This window comes from Pseudorasbora parva, chromosome 2 (genome assembly GCF_024679245.1).
Source record: "Pseudorasbora parva isolate DD20220531a chromosome 2, ASM2467924v1, whole genome shotgun sequence".
Lineage (NCBI taxonomy): Eukaryota > Metazoa > Chordata > Actinopteri > Cypriniformes > Gobionidae > Pseudorasbora > Pseudorasbora parva.
The window spans coordinates 41548309-41568583 of NC_090173.1; the positions used below are offsets into that span (position 1 = coordinate 41548309).

At 36.3% G+C, this 20275-nt stretch overlaps 4 protein-coding genes across 6 annotated transcripts in view; 1 reads left to right on the forward strand and 3 right to left on the reverse strand.

Moving 5' to 3' along the window:
• Nucleotides 1-831: 831 nt before the first annotated feature.
• snn (stannin) lies at nucleotides 832-3969 on the reverse strand. 2 transcript variants are annotated; one of them, XM_067420498.1, is made up of 2 exons: nucleotides 3675-3969; nucleotides 832-2453 (listed from the first exon to the last, which is right to left on the reverse strand). In XM_067420498.1, exon 2 carries the CDS (start codon nucleotides 2361-2363, stop codon nucleotides 2100-2102), a length of 264 nt encoding a protein of 87 aa, XP_067276599.1. In that variant the 5' UTR covers nucleotides 2364-2453; nucleotides 3675-3969; the 3' UTR covers nucleotides 832-2099. The 2 variants fall into 2 exon arrangements, with proteins under 2 accessions (XP_067276599.1, XP_067276607.1); XM_067420506.1 differs by lacking the exon at nucleotides 3675-3969 and adding an exon at nucleotides 3169-3304.
• A 415-nt stretch (nucleotides 3970-4384) lies between these two features.
• On the forward strand, nucleotides 4385-7052 carry litaf (lipopolysaccharide-induced TNF factor). 2 transcript variants are annotated; one of them, XM_067428991.1, is made up of 4 exons: nucleotides 4385-4654; nucleotides 4894-5115; nucleotides 6566-6722; nucleotides 6819-7052. In XM_067428991.1, exons 2-4 carry the CDS (start codon nucleotides 4899-4901, stop codon nucleotides 6925-6927), a joined length of 483 nt encoding a protein of 160 aa, XP_067285092.1. In that variant the 5' UTR covers nucleotides 4385-4654; nucleotides 4894-4898; the 3' UTR covers nucleotides 6928-7052. The 2 variants fall into 2 exon arrangements, with proteins under 2 accessions (XP_067285092.1, XP_067285091.1); XM_067428990.1 differs by having other exon boundaries at nucleotides 4388-4654; nucleotides 4891-5115; nucleotides 6819-7051.
• Nucleotides 7053-7098: 46 nt separating this feature from the next.
• Nucleotides 7099-14329, reverse strand: rmi2 (RecQ mediated genome instability 2). Its single transcript, XM_067428992.1, has 2 exons — nucleotides 13958-14329; nucleotides 7099-7593 (listed from the first exon to the last, which is right to left on the reverse strand). Exons 1-2 carry the CDS (start codon nucleotides 14253-14255, stop codon nucleotides 7442-7444), a joined length of 450 nt encoding a protein of 149 aa, XP_067285093.1. The 5' UTR covers nucleotides 14256-14329; the 3' UTR covers nucleotides 7099-7441.
• Nucleotides 14330-17799: 3470 nt separating this feature from the next.
• mslna (mesothelin a) overlaps nucleotides 17800-20275 on the reverse strand; it is a 33113-nt gene continuing 30637 nt past the window's right edge. Inside the window, exons 52-56 of the mRNA XM_067428993.1 lie at nucleotides 20072-20205; nucleotides 19104-19249; nucleotides 18845-18939; nucleotides 18499-18736; nucleotides 17800-18053 (exon numbers count right to left, since the gene is read on the reverse strand). Coding sequence (XP_067285094.1) covers nucleotides 17974-18053; nucleotides 18499-18736; nucleotides 18845-18939; nucleotides 19104-19249; nucleotides 20072-20205 — 693 coding nt within the window. The 3' untranslated portion in view covers nucleotides 17800-17973. The remainder of the gene's footprint in view (nucleotides 18054-18498; nucleotides 18737-18844; nucleotides 18940-19103; nucleotides 19250-20071; nucleotides 20206-20275) is intronic.

A 20275-nucleotide genomic window follows, 5' to 3' on the forward strand; every position in this document is an offset into this window, starting at 1 on the left:
TGAACTTTCTATTCAGCAAAGAATCCAGAATAAACCGGTTTTAAACATTGATAATACACAATGTGACCATCAAATCTTCTTATTAGAATGATTTCTGAAGGATTATGTGACAGTTAAGGTTGGAGTAATGATGCTGCAAATTCAGCTTTGACATCAAAGGAATAAATCACATTTTAAAATGTATTTGAATGGGAAAGTTGTTTTTAATGTTATTCATCTACTATTTTAATGGTTTTTAGATTAAATACATTCAGCCTTAATGGGCATATGTTTAAAAATGCAGTAAAAAAAAAGCATTTGACTTTTTAATTGTTTTTTAAGAAAAAATACTTTGTTGTACTGTGTGAAAACTATTTGTCAACTTCAGGCAATATACTGTTGTAGAAATGTGTTGCATTTCCTTTCAGTTCTGCAGCGCACATATGGTTTTCCTTCAGCAGCTGACCTTGTTAGATGCATGCAACGTTCCATCTATCTTCCATTGTTTGTAGTAGTAGCAAGTGATTTCAGTATTGTGGTCATCTCAAATCTTTGAACATGCATATTATACATAAATACATAGTTTGTAGCTACTGATCTGTGTTCAATGAACTTTGCCTTTGGTCTAAATGGATACATTAAGCAGGTCATCAAATTTCTTAAAATCTGGTTTTGCACCCCCTCCCTCTCAAAAACAAAAAGTGTTACAACACAATTACTAACCAGTATGATTAATATATTTCATAACCTGAAAATAGGGGAGTTCACTTGTGTTAAAAGAGAACCCTCTGTAAATGCCTATCACGGGTTCAATATCACAAGAGAAAAAAAATTGCATTTAGATTTAAAACAAATGCACAAAACTAATGAGCAGACATTTTCCTAGTACCAGAAGAGGTTTTATTGTTCAGCACAGTCAAACACTAGACAGACACACTGGCTGGAGTGATACAAGCAATATATTAAGCACTTTACTGATTAAAAGTAGCTTTTTCTCAAATATGCAGATTATGTCAACATGCGTGTACTGTCCTTTCTTTCCGTATTAAACAGCCATAATTCGGAAAGAAATCTGTCGCCTTCAAATGTGTGACAACCCTAACCATTTGGTATTAGTAACATCAATGAAATCATATTAGCTGCTTTATCAGGCTTCATCTTTCTCTCTAAATGCCTGACTGAATATTGTATAAAAATAAATAATTTCTCTCCCTTTCATCTTACATGTAAAAACAGCAAACATGACGTTATCAAAAACATATTTGGAATGAAATTTATACTGAGGAAACAGGTTAAAAACAACAATGACTTTTCAGTGTCCAGCCATCTATAAAAATGATATTTACATTTTCAAATGACCCCTCACTTCGTAGAAATGTGCTCAACCACAAAAAGCCAAAGCCTCTGGGGCCACAACAGTATTCAACAAGAATAGACAGACCTCAGTCATTGGCTTTTGTTCTTTTAGTGGTTTCCTAGCAGTTTTAGACCGGAACCAGCTGATATAAAATCACTTGTACATCACATGAAAGATAAAAATGCTAATGAAATCATGATTCTAAACATGACTGAATGTAATGTAAGAGCTTTCAAAAGCTGATTTACATCATTTGGCAAGTCATGGTATACTGAAGTGCTTATTTGTAATGAAAAACGACATGTTCCTTTTTGTATTGCGATTCAATAAATGATTTCTATTGAAATTCTAAAATATTTTCATATAGAACAAACACATTTAAGCTTTGACATCAGTCCATTGAATTTCTTAATACCAGAGCCAGCTCTGGATGAAACTGTAAACTAAAGAAACCAAATGAGTCTTGATTTAGCTTCAGAACTCAGCTTTACAAATAAAGAGCACTGCACAAAAAGCTTACCGCCGTCAATTTCACATTATAACAGGGCTCCACCACCACAAAATGGGCGCACAAAAAACTAGGCCTACAGATAAAGCAACTAGACAACAGCATGCACTAGGTTTGCCTTCAGCTTGTTTAAAACATGGTGTGGTTTCATTTAAGCATTTAGTGATACTGTAAGGGTTGAAATTCTTCGAAACTGACAGAGCCTAAAAACCTGACCCACTACATAGTATGCATTGCGAAGGCAGATGAGGGGAATTAGGTGTGGCTCTCTGTGCCGTTAGGAGTGAGCTTGGTCTTGTGTTCCACCCGCGGGCCTCTGGCCGAATACTGGACCAGCAGGAAGGGCTCCTTGGTTTCACCTTCTCCTACAATGCTTTCCTCATCTTCAGACTGACCGATGCGCTGCAACCGCAAGTAGCACCAACAACCAAGAATTAAAGCCCCCAGTGCGGCAACAGCGATGAGGATTACAATAATGGTGACGACCCCAGTGGTGGGACTATGATCCATGATAGACATCCTGTCAGTCGAGAGAAGTTAAGTTGCTGGCCTTCACAAGTCCACCTTCTGCAGGGTTTGTGTAGGTTTGGCTAACTGCTGCTCCTACATCTAAAAGACAAAAGAAGATTGACAAAAACTACTGTAAAACTACATAATATTGTAATTATAACTTTATAAGACAAAAAAAAATAAAGAAGTATTATCAGTATAATCAAACACAGCTGGACTCAAATGAAGATGATCAGAAGAAATGGACAGCACCTGAGTTAAATATATGAGCGGCACAGCAAAGGGTCTGAATACTTAGGACCATATGATATTTCAGTTTTTCTTTTTTAATAAATCTGCTAAAATTTCAATACTTATGAGTTTTTCTGCATGGGGTGCTGTGTGTAGATTAAAGAGGGAAAAAATTAACTTAAATGATTGAAGCAAATGGCTGCAATATAACAAAGGGTGACATTTAAGGGAGTCTAAATACTTTCCATATCCACTGTATGTGGCAACACTAATATGCATACATGTCGTGTAATTTTTACAGGAAAATACTGTCAATGCACTATTTTAAGTGAAAAGCCTGAAACACTTCACATTGCAATTCAATGTAAAACAGATTTTAGTACATTTATTCAATATAAAAGGCCGTTTTTAAATTGTACAGCCTGTAAACATGTTTACTTTTTACCGTGTTTTAACAAAAACATTCGGGAAACTACTTGCTGCCCATTTTATCTTCTGCTTTTTACAGTATACAATAACCACATTTCAATTTCCTGAAAATGTTCTGATTCTTGAGAAATGTGATCAAACATGTAAACTTCACCAGAGTTTCATTAGGTGCCATATGCTTCCTTCTTGGAGCCACAGGTTATGCAACGCATGAGCATCTTGGCGAAGGCTTTCCATTTTGCCCACGAGCTATACTGCGCTCGTGCTTCAATTAATAGTGACACGAGGCCTTTCCGGTGGCACTGAAACACCTAACATTCATGCAGCACAGAGCTGATGCCGTTGCTTTAATTTTGCCCAAACAATGCTTTTAAAGGGGAAAATAATTATACACACACACACACACACACACACATATAGGCCTATATATATATATATATATATATATATATATAGAGAGAGAGAGAGAGAGAGAGAGAGAGAGAGAGAGAGAGAGAGAGAGAGAGAGAGAGAGAGAGAGAGAGAGAGAGATTTGCCACAAAATAACGATTTATGCTATCTAAACAAGCCCTAACAGGAACGAACAGCATTTTATCTAGTACATTTGGTGGTATAAAAAAGAAGAACAGAAGGTAACGTGTACTTAAAAATCAAGCTTACCCAAACAAGGCCGATGTTTTTATCAAAGAATAACGCTTATGTACGTTTTGCGAACCATTTCGTGATATCACGATAGTTCACGCTCGTGAACGCTGACAGCTGCAGAAACACTCCGCGTGCAGAGATCCAGCTGTTACACAGCAACATCTAAACCCAGTCACTTTTCCAGTCCGAGGAGATATTTCAATAAATAAATAAATAAATACATACATACAGCTTGTCACTGTACAGGAAATGAGATCACGGCAGCAAAAAGGCAAATCTCCAATCAAATAAGGAATGCTGCTCACAGCCGGATGCAGTAGGCTACAGGACTTCCTATGTGGGTGATATTTGTTTTGCTCACAGGGTGCGTCTCAATCAGCTCCCTCTGTTCAGTAGTCAGGATCAGTGCCTTGACTACTGAGGGAACTGATTGAGACCCACAGATAAATAGAAAGAGACTCATTTATTCATCTGTGAATATGAAACATTCTCTATACAGACATGTGAGAAATAGAAAAAGCATATACATATATATATATATATATATATATATATATATATATATATATATATATATATATATATATATATATATAGCCTAACATTTATTAAAAATAAATCATTAAATATTCTTAGGCGTTTAACCAAGAGTTTGTCTTCCCCCCATCCCCCGAGAGAACGATAAAATAAACGGAGTAGGCTAACAATTCTCACGAGGGACGACCAAACACGGAACTTGAGGGGACGTAGATAAACGTCTCGTTTTTTGTAAAAATCCTCAGTTTCTACGTGTGTTACTACGTTACATATAGTGTCTTCGCAAGGTACATATGGACGACTCTTTCAATAGTTCTTTCCATGATGATCTTTGAATATTTCGTGCCCACCCATTACCCGTATTGCGTATAGCCTACAGTAAGTGCGTAACAAAACTAAACAGGAAACGTTTTTTTCTTTTCGTCCTCGAGGCTCTTCCAAAGAAAACGAAACAAACAGTAAGTGTTTATTCCTTTCAAGTAAGTCTTTTGTTCGTTCTTCTTAACGATTGTCGCTTTAACGTGTGGTATAACTTTGAGAACTTAGTTGAACGTGGTATAGCTTAGTTTGGTAGATTATAAGTATTATCAGAGAAGTGAAGGGCTGTTCCATAAGGAATTTTGCAATGCTCTGAATAATTACAATAACCACGGTTATATTTACTAAAAAGCTTTTTGTTGTTATGAATTTGAAGCAGCGGTCATGGCAAGCGCACCTCCAATGGAGACAGCAACACTTGTGGGATACCCGCCTCCTCCATCATATGAGGAGTCTTTGGGATCAAACCCAATGTACCCAACAGGGCCATATGCTCCAGCTGATACGACGAAGGCAGCTGTGCCTCCATATCCAACACAAGCCTACAGCCAGATGTATCCACCACCACCCCAACAAGGTCAACCTGTCACCAGTCCTGTTGGTAATGCGCCTTTACTCTTTTTTTCTCTACCATGACCTTATCTGACCACACATTTTTATACTGAGAGAAAACAAGTATTTACAAGAAAAAGGTTATATCAGTCAAAAAGTAAGAATAATTTAAATATTTGTATTAGATCTAACGTGGTTGACTTCTGCTTTCCCACTTACTGGTAGTGCTGTTGATGAACCACAAACCAACTTGAACCAGAAGCTGGTTGTATCTAGATTTTCTAGTTAAAAACTGTCATTTGCAGGATTTTTTTCTTCTTTTGTTTGTAACTCTTTAGGAGAGTTTTCCTTTTGGTTCCAAAACCTGAGGTAACTTTCAGGATATTTAAGGAGCGATAGCAACTTATTTGCTCCAGAGCAGGTTGTTTATTTCAGAGGTATGCATGCGCTCCAGTGGGCATGACGTTGCTTTCTGGAAAACCATGAGATTTGTACTTCTCTTGTTGACCCCAATATATATATATATATATATATATATATATATATATATATATATATATATATATATATATATAGGGTGTGCGATATTGAAGAAAATGTAATACCTTGTTAAATAATGCAATATTCAATACGATATTGCTATTGTAAAATTGATTTCAATTATATTAAAAATTAAGAATGATACCATTTGTTTCACATTCTTTCTGGGAAAAGAAAGCATCGCTACAACGTCTGAAAGTGTTTTAGCAAAAATGTCTTTAAAAAAATGTGTGTATTTGGTAGTTTGAGTGTGTAACAAACTTTGAAGGCATTTGCGCAAGAACGTACCTCCCAAAACTGCTTTTGGTGATAAGCAAGCAAATATTTAATTACTACTACAGTTAATCATTTCTACTGTAGCAAGAAATATCAAAAGTGTAAAAAGATCACACACTGACCACCAACCAACTTTCAGGAACCAAGTAAATTTTTTAGCTCAACTGTCACAGAATAGAAAGCACTGGATTGTGGGATATCAAAGGCAGCGAAGGGTACATATGCTCCCTTCAAAAATCCATCAGATGAAGACATCTCAGGATTCAGAGTTAAGCTAACATTGGATTTAGATGTGTTTTGATGCATTCCTACCTTTATTTAAGCGCTGATCAGTAACGTTGAGCCTTATTTACTGACCATGTTGATGTTTTTTTTTTTTTAATTCTCTCACTGTTTCCAGTACATCTTTTTATTAAGCCCCTGGCATTCAGTCAAAACTACCCACACACTGGGTTGTAACATCTGACCTAGGAGTCAGGTAACACAGAATTTACCTGAACAATGGGTTGTTATGTCTGATCCAGAATTTGAGAAATACAAAAGCTACCCAAACACTCCCTGATATTTGAACAGTTAATGTAATAAGATATATTTTACTTTGAGTAAGATATATCTTCTAACATTAATAACAATAATAATAATAAAAAATTGTATTTCTGAGCATTCTTGTTATTGTCCTTTAGTATCAGTTCAGACTGTGTACGTTCAGCCTGGTCTGGTTTTCGGGAATGCTCCAGTGCAGGCACACTGTCCAGTATGCCTACAGAACGTGATAACCCGTCTGGAGTATACATCAGGAGCATTAGTCTGGCTCTCTTGTGCGGGCCTGGCCATTTTTGGGTAAGAAAGCATTGTATGTTATCCAGTCTTACAGTTTTTCTTCTCTAGCACAAGGACACTCTCCCGATTGTTCTTCTCATGTGTCTTGTGTTGTAGTTGTATCTACGGCTGCTGCCTGATTCCCTTCTGTGTAGACAACCTGAAGGATGTGACACACCACTGTCCGAACTGCAGCAGCGTTTTAGGATCCTACAGGAGAATCTGAAGCTTCTGTATGAAGCAGTTCCATATAAAAGTTGGAGTTAGCAAAGAGTTAGAAAGAGAGGTGTCTCGGTATCTAGACCACCGACAACAACATATTCATTTTATATTATATATATATATATATATATATATATATATATATATATATATATATATATATATATATATATATATATACACACACACATACACACACCTTAACATACTCGTCTTTTCTTTGTAAAGTGATTTAACTAAAAAATAAATAAAATCTTTTGCAGTTGTATTATTTAATGTCACAATTGTAAAGAAATCTCTAACATGTGATTTATGAACATTTCTTCTATCTGTAATCAAACTGACTAAGAAAACAATTTACACTTGTATATTAATATAATTATATATATATATATAATAAATAAATATGTCTATGCTTTCTTCAAAAAAGCCTGTCATGTACATGTCTTGCAAAAACTTCAAGCAAATAATGTGACAGCACAGAGGTGCACAAAGAAAACACATCAGTGTAAAAGGATTTAGGGAAAAATCTGCTGCAGATCTTCTACTTCATAGATCCAGTTTTTCCGGTGAATCAACGCATTTTCAGAAAGATCTGCCATCTTCACAGCACGCAACACTGGCTCTGGATTATGAGACTGGATGACACCCATAACCATGACGTATTTACCTGTGGACAAAACAAAAACGTTCTATTTGTTTTCACTGTAAAGACACTGAGAACTATGCAAAAAATAAAAATACCTCAATGGTGAAAGGATTTTCTTTGTGGCGTGTTTGCTGACGTAACCTAATTAATATTCATGAGTCATACAGGAAATGTAAATTTGCACACTAGGGACACTAACAGTATAGCTTTTATCCCAAATGACATAATTGACCCTTTTCAAAGACACATGTTAAAGGTTATCAGCATCGTAAATCCTTAAAGGGTCACCCAAAAAAAGAAAACTCTGTCATTAATTACTCACCCTCATGTCATTCCAAACGTGTAAGACCTTTGTTTATCTTCGGAACTCAAATGTTAGGCCCAGAAAGTTAGTAAAGATTTGGTAAAATAGCTCATATGACTACAGTTACAAAGTGACGAGAATACTCTTTCTGCGCCAAAAAACCCTTAAAAAAATTACAACTAAACCATGTAACCATATACATTCTCCATTATACACTCTCAACACTTTAAACCTTAATTTGCTTACTGTTCACCTAATTGTTCTATCATGGTTTTTTCCCCCCTTCTTGTTCGAATCTGTCATTAACAACATTTTCAGTTAATGCTAGGGGTATACGGGACAATAAAAACAGCTTTTCTTTTTAGCATTTGTAAAGGTAAAGAAGCAAATTTGCCTGCAAAAATAATGTACTTTTTTGAATGAATCAGTGGGTTGTGATATTTGGTTTTCTTTTGGTGCCTAAAATAGGACAGCAGGTGTCAACATTTTAAAGGACAGGTTTTCAGGGAAAGTTTTAATTCAAAAAATATTATAATAAATATATAAGCACCAATAAAAAAACAAAAAAAAACAAATTAGTTAATCTTTCAAGATATTGAAGGCCATATGAATAATTTACATTCAAAAATTCCCCTCCGCTGAAGTCATTTGAGGTGGTGGCCTTAAAACAGTATTTGATGGAAAACAAGTTTGAAACATCTCCCATGACTTTGTATTGCGTGAAACAGCCTCCTTGTCATTTTTGACTTCTTACAAAAAACTGAACAATGTCCAAAAGCTGTTATGTGGCAAGGTGTACAGCAAACAAGCTAAATAACCCAGAACCAAAAACCCAGAAGTTTTTACAAGCTGTTGACCCCCCAAAATAAAGCATTTAAAGGGATAGTTCACCCCAAAACAAAACTTCTGTCATCATTTACTCACCCTCAAGTTGTTAAGATATTTGTAAAAATGTTTATAACCAAGCAACCATTGACTACCACAGTATTTTTCCCTACTATGGTAGTCAATGTTTGAGCTCTCTGCTTGGTTATAAGCATTCTTCAAAATATATTCTTTTGTGTTCAGCAGAACAAAGACATTCATACATGTTTGGAACAACTTAAGGGTGAGTTTTTTTTTACATTTTATTTCCTCTAAAAATTGTCCAGATACAGTTTTACAGGTCCATTTAGGGAGCGCTTGCATGAAGAACTCTCTAAACCACACCCCCTCCGCCACATAATCTAATTTTAAATGCAAATACCATAGACTGTGTAAATTCTTTTTTTTTTTTTTTTTTGATTCATTTCGGATTGATTCATGATTCGGATCACCAATGTCAAGTGATTTCAGCAGTTTGGCAGGTTTGAAAACAAACGCGGAAGAGAAGACAATACTGAATAAAGTTGTAGTTTTTGTTATTTTTGGACCAAAATGTATTTTCGATGCTTCAAGAGATTCTAATGAACTACTTTGATGATTTTTTTTAATTAGCTTTCTGGACATGGACAGTATAGTGTGCATACACTTCCATACGCTCTCGGACTAAATATAACATCTTAAACTGTGTTCTGAAGATGAACGGAGGTCTTACGGGTGTAGCATTAGACTCACCCTAATGTAACATTAGGGTGAGTCATTAATGACATAATTTTCATTTTTGGGTGAACTAACCCTTTAATGAGTGACGACGGCCAACAAAAATTTAGTCTGGTTAGACTTCAGGCCTGTGATATTAATCTAATTGTATTTTCGATTTTAGTTATATATTACAAGATCTTTGGTATATATTATAAGATCTTAAAGGGAGCTAGTACTCGCAGCTAGTAATAGATTAAAAAGCATTAATCTATTAATTTGTACAGTGAAAACTATGCAGTGTTATTTTATATTTGATTATTAGATGTCTTTTGTAGGTCATTTACCCAAACAGTAATGTTAGTAGACCTTCCTGAAATTAAAGCACCATATTTTATTTTTATCTTTGTTTTATTGTATATTTACTGTATTTATTTGACCATTTGTTTGTACTTTGTTTCTTTTTCTTATCGTATGCATATATAAATCAAAAATGAGGAGGCAATGGCTCCATCGCTCTAGGATTGGATGTTATTGCTTCTTGCGATTAATCCAGCCTCTTGTTTTCATGCGTGTTCACGGATCAGCCTGAAGATAATGATGGCTTAATGGGAAGACTAATTAAAGTAAATGACAAAGCCATTTACATATCACCGCTTTAAATCACATCAAAATCAAACTTGAAATGACCTGAAAACATGATATCTGTAGGGTTTTAAGTGAGCAAACAGCTTGGGGAATTTAAAGGTACATTGTCATGTCTGTGTACAGCCTAAAGTCTAGTTTATACTTTCGCCTGGCTCTGCAGTGCGAGCCTCTGCTGACTGCACGCGGTTCCTAAACGGACCTGGTGTTTATCATACTTGACGCACCCAATTGTACTTTTCTCTGAAATGACAAAGGGCAACTCGGAGTAATTGTTCTATAAACCATCAGGAAACAGCGGTGAGAAGTAGTATGTACACAGGTGACCATATTTATTTTAGTAAACTTCACCAAAAACCACACTACAAAAGGCAACCTTGATATTATTACTTGTGACATGAGAACAAAATATCTATACAACTAAATAAACAAATCTCTTAAAATTTTCCTAATTTCACTAAACATTTTCATTTAGTTTCATGAATTTGTTTTTTATTAAACACAGATTTTTATTTGGAAAAAAAGGGGCTTATTTTAGGCTCATTTTGTAAATATAAGCATCTAATAACAGAGTCTCTGCAATAGTGACATCAGGACAGAGTCTGCACAGTGGAGAGCAGGAAGTAGAGGTGCGATATCAAAAGCCCGCCCACACTCTCACAGATACAGAACAATTCATTATGTTGGTGTGAAATAAACAGTCATGGAAATGTAGAAATTATAGCTAAAGCTCTAAACTCCTCCCAAAAATCCAGCAAACATTCTGTTAGTGCCTCAGTGACTCCTTCACTCAGAGAAGCCGTCGATCTCAGCTGTCAATCACGAGATCCATGGCGATCCAGTGATCGTGTGCTCCAGGCTGTTGGACACAGTGCCGTATTAGATGTAAAAAATTATATAAATACCGCTCGGTTTCTCGCACAAACTGATTGTTTTGTATCTTAAGACATTAATGTGTCGTCACGAGCCTCAGTGTTTAATATGGATTTGTCTGAGCACGTTTTATTTACTCTCGTAGATTTTGTTACCATTCACATGCATTTTCACTGGTGTTCAACTGAAGAAACAAAGTCATCTACATCTTGGAAGCAGATAAACATCAAGAGCCTTATTCAAACATCTTAAAGCTAAAAGTGGCTCCTAACTTGTCGATTTAGGACAAACTCCTAAAAACTAATTTTAGGACTCTAAAGACAACATTTTTGCTCTGAGAGTATTTCATAAAGCATTTTATCATGCTAACAACATTTACATGTTACATTAAGTCCCGGTTACTGATTCCACTAAAACGAGCTCCTAAATCCATGAAACGCTAGGACTCCTAAGTCACTAAGACCAAATCACTAATCAATCCTAATGGCTGTTGCTGCAATCCACCCAAAGACACTATACAACATTGAGGAAATAGTGATAATTAATGTAGCTTTAATAAAAAAATAAAATGTCAGATGAACTGTGATAGTTGTTTTTACAAGTTCACACTTACAAATGATTAAGCGTATTTGACGTGCGGTCCGAAGCGATTGAATTTAGCCCAAACCCAGAGTTCTGCCCCATCATCATCAACTTTTATTCAAGACACATAGGTCCATAAAGACAACACAATACACATAATAATACAATTTTTTTTTTTTTTTTTTAAATGAGCACATCAGGAGTCATTTCTAAAAACATAAACAGACTTCGGGTCCAATATTTCCAAAAGCAAGATGTGTACCTTGTATCGCTCTTAGAAACATCAACTATGGACACAATGATGAAATTCTTAGACTCTGTCAGTCTGCACATAAATCTATACATAAAATTTCTTAAAACAGCATTAAAAGTGGGCACATTGTTAGACACAAACATTACACTGGCACTACTCCACCTAGGAATTTTAAGCACAATTCTTAGTGCATCATTATAAGCCACTTGAAGTTCTCATTTTCGACTCACTAAAGTTACACCACAGGTGGGCAGTATACAGTGGAGTGATATAAGTTTTGAAGAGTGAGATTTTAACATCAGGTGTGCACATGTGAAATTTGCGTGCCAGCATGTTTGCCTGCCCATACAGTTTTCCACACTGACGCTGCACATCATCATCATCACGGAGATCATCTCTTATCACATGCCCCAGATATTTAACTTTCTTTACAACCTCTAATGGTTCACCAGTCAATGAGAAAGAGGGATATACACACTTCATATCCTCCTTAGTTCTGGCAATCAGTACCACACTCTTCTTGGAGTTAAATTTTATATCAAACATTAGTCCATATTGAGAGCATATTCTGATAAGTTGCTGCAGGCCAGCACTGGAAGGAGACAGTACCACCAAATCATCAGCATAAAGCATATGGTTAATGAGACTCTCCCCCACTAAGCAACCAGTTCTACAGCACTTTAGTTCCCTAGATAAATTATCCATGTACAAATTGAACAGCAGCGGAGACAGAATTCCGCCCTGCCGCACTCCATTGGAAACATAGAAGGGTGTTGACAAACTCATCCCCCACCTGACTTGCATAGTTTGGTGAGAGTACCAAAACTGCAGTATCCTGATTAGGTATAAGGGGACACCACGCTCATATAGTTTACCAAATAGTTTCCCATGATTGATACGATCAAAAGCCTTTGACGCATCCAGGAAACACATGAAGACTGTACTGTACATATCGCAGACCGGTGAGGAACGGGATTGCGGAATGATTCAGAAAACTGTGGAGGTAACTAACGTTAGGTGAACCGACTCTCGGCTGAAACTTAATTTTCACTTGATTTTTCTAATCTCTCGAGATTCAGACATGTTAGAGACTGACAATTAGCTGAACATATACTATTTTAATTAGTGACACTTACTTAGCCTACTTTTTAAAATCTTTATTTGAATATGACAACATTTTTATTTAAACTCTTTCTTTGAATACGACAACATATTTTATTTGAATATAGCAACAAAATATTTTTATAATTTAATCACTAACAGAGACCCCTTCCTTTCAGCCAATCACTGTGGTCAGTCGTTAGCAAGCCTGATGACATCATCCATAGCAACGAGGTCAACAACGCCCTTACTCCTTTCTCTCTATTTCTTTAGTAAAAGTTGCTCTCAGCAGCTTTGTGAATAGGTTAAGAGAAAACTCTTAACTAAGAACTTTTACTGCCATTTAGGAGAACAATAAAAAAAAAATGTTTTGTTAATACGGCTATTCCTTTAACGTTTACATGTATAAGCTTGACGACGATGACTACTGAAAATAAATTAACTAATAACTTGTAAAAAGAAAAGCATCCCCTTTTGTATACTGCATATTTGTTTTGTATGATATTGTCATGTACCGGATAACAACATTACAAACTTGAATTATAAAAAAAAAGAAAAAGAAAAGAAAAGCTAAACATTAGTTCACAAATAATATATATTGTTTAAATAGTTACTGGCTGTAGCAATTATTTTGGAATATATGCAAATACATTAACTTCATGAAATAGAATTACTTTAGTAGAAATTAACATGCATTGAATTGCATTAGGTCTCTCTTTTTTATGCAATGTTTATTTTACCAGGAAAATAAGTGTAAAAGGGACATGAAATATCTATCTATCTATCTATCTATCTATCTATCTATCTATCTATCTATCTATCTAGATAGATAGATAGATAGATAGATAGATAGATAGATAGATAGATATAGTTTCTGTCATATTTAAAGGTAGTTACTTTCTTCTTTTTTTTCTGATTTCCTTCTTTTCACTGGCCAGCAATTGCATTATTCTTGACGGGTATATTTTTCGGCTTGCCAGCGAAACGAAGGAAATCAGAAAAAAGAAAGTAACTAACGTTATAAATATGACAGAAACGGTCTTTAAAAACATTTGAAAGCGACTAACCAGGACTCAGGCAGGGTTTTCCTTTCGGCACACTGTTGATACCGCTGACGAGAAAGTTCCCGGTTTCGTCCAGAATGAGCACGGTGTTGTGATCGGATTGCACCTCCAACACTGTTCCCTGCATCCAGACCACTGACACCTGTAACGAGCTCTGTTCACCCGCTCCCAATCGTTTAATAACATACTCTGGTCTTCCGCTCGATGTTTGGCACTCTGCCCCTTCGCGCAGCTGGCTGGATAACACTTTCACTGGAGGACTGCGAGTTTTCTCCGCACAGAGAAAGCTTGCTCCCATCATCTTGGGTGCAGCTGGTAAATAAATATCTAAATATCGCGCTATTTTTTTCTAAATGAACGAACCGGACGTGACTTTATTTCAAAATAAAGGTTCAGCGTTCACAGCGGAATTAGTTTGAAATGTAACAAGATTGAAATATTATGTACTGTTAAATTGATGTAAATTGATGCTGGGTAACTTAGATTACTTAAAAATTGTCGTCGGTTACTGATTCCAATTTTTTTGTAGTAAATATATACATTATATATTTAAAGTAATATAATTTGACTATAAGTTACTTTTTGAGGACTTTGACTTAATTCGTTTATAATTTGATTTTTAAAAGGATATTCTTAGTACCATACTGATATAAGGGGGTTCATGAAAAATATTAGGTCAGGCCCCATTACAGTTTATTTTTCTTTATTTTTTTTTAAATTAATATTTTCATTCATCAAGAAAGTGTTACATTTATTTTAACAAGTGTTAGTAAAGATTTATATTGTAAGAAAAGTAAAAATATTGCTAAATTGTTAAAAATTATTAGGCAGCACATCTGTTTCCAGCATTAATAATAAATCATCATATTAGAATGACATGATGAAAAACTTAAAAAAAAAAAACTTAAGCTTTGCATCACAGAAATAAAATTTTACAGTAAAATAGAAAACCATTTTCAGCATTTTTCTGTAATGTATTTTGAGAAAAAATACGGGCTTGTTGAGCATTAGAGACTTCTAGTACTTCTAGTAACCAGTACTCAGGCATAACATTATGACCTATTCATAATATTGTGTTAGTAGCAAAAGGTCCCCCTTTTGCTACCAAAACAGCCCTGATTCGTCAGACCCCTGAAGGTGTGCTGTGGTATCTGGCACCAAGATGTTAGCAGCAGATCCTTTAAGTCCTGTAAGTTGCGAGGCGGGGCCTTCATGGATCGGACTTGTTTGCTCAGCACATCCAACAGATTCTCGATTGGATTGAAATCTGGGAAATTTGGAGGACAAGTCAAGTATGGGCTCCCTGCGGCTATGCACCCCCATATGCAACAAACTGCGATGCACTCATAGACTGTAAAAAACATGGACTTATTGTCTGTGACCTCACCCATAGGATTCTGAAATGCAGTTTTGAAGTGTAAAGTAGGGCTGAGCTGGCCGTTGCCATCTCGGCAACATGTCAATGCACGTCACTCCCGGTATATCGCCACTCCACTATATCATAAAAATTGTACGTTACATTAAAGAGATGAAAACTTGGTGCTTATTTGCTTAACCCCGGGGCTTTCCCACATATAGGTGACTTTGCTTCTTTGGTAGTTTTTATATAATTTTTCACCTCTAATACGGCACTATGTCCAACAGCCTTCAGTGCACGGTACCTGAAGTCTGTACTCGATCTGGTGTAGTTTACACAAGTGCCGGCGCACTCAAGGCTGAGGTGATGACAGACAGCAGACAAACTTCTCTTTTTGAAGCCTAGTGACCAGTCGAGGAATTGCTGTTTAAGTCACCTTCGTATTGGCTTCAAGAGAAACTGTAGGAGGTTGCTGCTTGGATGCATTGTGTATTCTGACACCTTTATATCAGAACCAGCATTAACTTCTTGAGTAATATAAGTTACAGTAGGTCGTCTATTTGATCAGACAGCCTTTGCTCCCTACGTGCATCAATGAGCCTTGGGACATCCATGACCCTGTCGCCGGGTCAACACTGTTCCTTTCTTGGAGCACTTTTGATAGATACTGACCACCGCAGTCCGTGAACAACCCACAAGAGCTGCAGTTTAGCCATCACAATTTGCCCTAGTCAAACTTGCTCAAACACGCTTGCCTATTTTTCCTGGTTCATACACATTAACTTCAAGGACAAAATGTTCACTTTGTGCCTAATATATCCCACCCACTAAGGTGCCGTGATGAAGAGATAATCAGTGTCATTCACTTCACCTGTCATGTCCTGTAAAGTTATGCCTGAATAATTTAAGCTCATATTGAATTTAAAGTTAGGAATAAAGAAACCTCAACCTTTACATTCTGATTAATTAATTGGTTGCTTTGCAATCTTCTGTTAAATCCTGCGAAGAAAAAATGAAACCAAATAACTGTAATTTTGTTCATCATAGTACCGTTTATTCATTTCTGTATGACTTTTACTGATCATTTTACATGATCAGGTTTGATCAGTATCACATTGAATTAAAGAATAAGACAAATGTCAAACTTAGAAAATGTGTGATTATAAACAGATTAAGTAGTTATGTCAGTTACAATACACACACACACTCACCTAAAGGATTATTAGGAACAACATACTAATACTGTGTTTGACCCCCTTTCGCCTTCAGAACTGCCTTAATTCTATGTGGCATTGATTCAACAAGGTGTTAAAAGCATTCTTTAGAAATGTTGGTCCAAATTAATAGGATAGCATCTTGCAGTTGATGCAGATTTGTGGGATGCACATCCAGAGCACAAAGCTCCCGTTCCACCACATCCCAAAGATGCTCTATTGGGTTGAGATCTGGTGACAGTGGGGGCCATTTTAGCACAGTGAACTCATTGTCATGTTCAAGAAACCAATTTGAAATTATTTGAGCTTTGTGACATGGTGCATTATCCTGCTGGAAGTAGCCATCAGAGGATGGGTACATGGTGGTCATAAAGGGATGGACATGATCAGAAACAATGCTCCAGTAGGCTGTGGCATTTAAACAATGCCCAATTGGCACTAAGGGGCCTAAAGTTTGCCAAGAAAACATCCCCACACCATTACACCACCACCGTGGTACAGTGGTAACCAGGCCAAATTCTGACTCAACCATCTGAATGTCTCAACAGAAATCGAGACTCATCAGACCAGGCAACATTTTTCCAGTCTTCAACTGTCCAATTTAGATGAGCTTCTGCAAATTGTAGCCTCTTTTTCCTATTTGTAGTGGAGATAAGTGGTACCTAGTGGGGTCTTCTGCTGTTGTAGCCCATCCGCCTCAAGGTTGTGCGTTTTGTGACTTCACAAATGCTTTGCTGCATACCTCGGTTGTAACGAGTGGTTATTTCAGTCAAAGTTACTCTTCTATCAGCTTGAATAAGTCGGCCCATTCTCCTCTGACCTCTAACATCAACAAGGCATTATCGCCCACAGGACTGCCACATACTGGAAGTTTTTCCCTTTTCACTCCATACTTTGTAAACCCTAGAAATGGTTGTGCGTGAAAATCCCAGTAACTGAGTAGATTGTGAAATACTCAGACCGGCCTGTCTGGCACCAACAACCATGCCACGCTCAAAATTGCTTAAATCACCTTTCTTTCCCATTCTGACATTCAGTTTGGAGTTCAGGAGATTGTCTTGACCAGGACCACACCTCTAAATGCACTGAAGCAACTGCCATGTTATTGGTTGATTAGATAATTGCATTAATAAGAAATTAAACAGGTGTTCCTAATAATCCTTTAGGTTTGTGTATATATATATATATATATATATATATATATATATATATATATATATATATATATATATATATATATATATATATATATATATATGACAATTATGAATCAGATGAATTAAAGAATAAGACAAATGTCAAACTAAGAAAATGTGCGATTAAAAACAGATTTAGTAGACTAGACAGTAACGTTTCTACTTCTATACATTTATATTGCTTCTATTGGAGAGTTTCATAGATACATTATTTGGTAATATGACTGTGTAGCTGATTTGGGCTGAGTACCGCTATATAATCTCCACTTTGATGATGGCAAAAATGAATACAAGTATGCTGAGTGAAACTGACCATCCACTGCGTCCAATTCCTTGAAAAATAACAACAAAAAATTATGATTTATAATAGACTTCAGCATTTTAAAACTTAAAAGGTTAGTTCATCCAAAAAAGAAAATTCTGTCATAAATCATAAAATTATTAAAAAAACATTCATGTCAAGAACACAAAGATATGAAATCGGAGAGATTCCGGTCCCTCCATTGAAAGTCTACTCAACCAACAAAACAAATCCATATAAATGGGGAAAAGATATGGTCACTTTATACAACGAACAGATTAAATAGTTTTGTTCACATATAAACATTTCTGTCTGGGGGACAGATATCTCTAAGATTTAATAAAAATATATATTTGTGTTCTGAAGATGAATGAAGGTCTAGTGGGTTTGGAATGACATACGGATGAGTAAATAATGGCAGGATTTAAGGTTGTTGTTTACAACACATAGCTTAGACAGTGTTCAGGACACCTCACCTGGAGCATCTGAAGTAATTTTGATAGTGGCAGCAGTCGTTGCTGTCGCAGTCGTGGTAGCTGCCGGGGGAGCAGTTGTTAGGTCTGCTTTTCCTCCTTTCAGACCGAGATTCAGTTTATCCAGCTCAGACTGAAACTGCAGTGAAATCCATTCAAGCACGACTGTTTCATTTTCAAATGTTTTCAGATCCTGCAAATTGAGACCAAGAAGCCCCACAACCTCCGGCACGGTGAGTTTCTGTAACATAACAAGTGAAGGTTGTGATGCCAAGTTAAACATTAAAATTAAACAGCCTATACGTGATGAAAACAAATGGGAAGGAATAACAAAATATAAAATGCTTACCGAAGTCACGTTAGGATCCAGATTTATGAAAGTGGACAGGCTCATGCTGACATTATATAATGACAGATTCCTAATGTAAGCTAGATCTGCACCCCCTATGAAAACAAACAATACAATAAAAGCTTAATGTGAAATAATTGTTTTGCTGTCTGTGTGCAAACCAGAGCTGGTATTTTAAGAGACATGACGACTGACATCATTCTGAATTATACGTCATGCATGTGCATTCGGTGGACTTGAACTGACAACTGAACCTTACCAAGATAGGGTTCAATGAGCTGGAAAACTGACAGAACTTCACTTGAGGCTCTGACAGTTGGCATGGGAAATGCTTTATTAGCGATGGTGAAGAGTGCCTTCTTGTTGTCAGATGAACAATTTAGCACATTCAAAGCATCAGCCCCCCTGTTATTGAGGATAATACAGAGAAATTTAGCAATTAAGCATTTAAATGCAATTCAAAAATAGCTATGTATTGTCAGTAATTCAGAACGCATCAAATTAAAGGCGCAATATGTAATTTTTTAGAGGTTGCTTATTCAAAACCAAGGCGTACCTTGATGACACCTTTATTTTGCTGAGCTTTTATTATGCCGCAGACGACCACTTCCACTTATATTAGACATTTGAGTGCTTTGAAAGTTATGTTTTAATGCATTAAATACAAATACAATTGGCGAGTGTCTGTGACCCTTTAAAAAGAGACTTTTTTCACATGTTTATTTTACTGCGCAAACAGCAGCATACAGAAGAAGGGTCCGTTCTTCATATGTCGCTAACTTAGTTAAGCTGTATTTGATTGTTGACGATTTTGCATGATTTTGGATTGTGTGGTTCTTCAACGCTCATCCTGGGGTCCGTTCTTTGTACGTCGCTTAATACATCTGAGATGATCTGACAGATCCCAGATCTTCTAATCGTGATAACTGATCTCTGGCTACTTTGGTTCTTCAAACTAATTTGCGGATTGGATTAAAATATCTGGATTAAGTTATCTGAGATCGCTGCGCGTTGCGTTCCCTGAAGAGGGCAGATGCATCGATACTCAAAACCATGATCAGCAATGCAGCGATTGGCTGGCGTCAAGACAACTTAAGGACATCATATAATTAAAAAAGCCACATATGTCCACCGTATGTGCGCGCGTGTGTGTGTGTGTGAGAGAGAGTTCCAATACAACACCATTAGTAAACATTTCAGTGTACTACATCTGGTTTAGGTCTTTACCGTATGCTTTCAGGCAAAATTGTTGACAATATGCTGGCATTCAGAGAGCAGAGATTTGGTCCTTTCACAGTATTCAGCTCAGTGGCAGTCAGATTATTGTTAGCGCTTAGGTATTTAGTAATGATTTGTTTGCTCTGTAAGATAAATAAATATATTAACACAAAACCAAATACGTGGCATCTGTAAAATAAGTAAGATTCACCA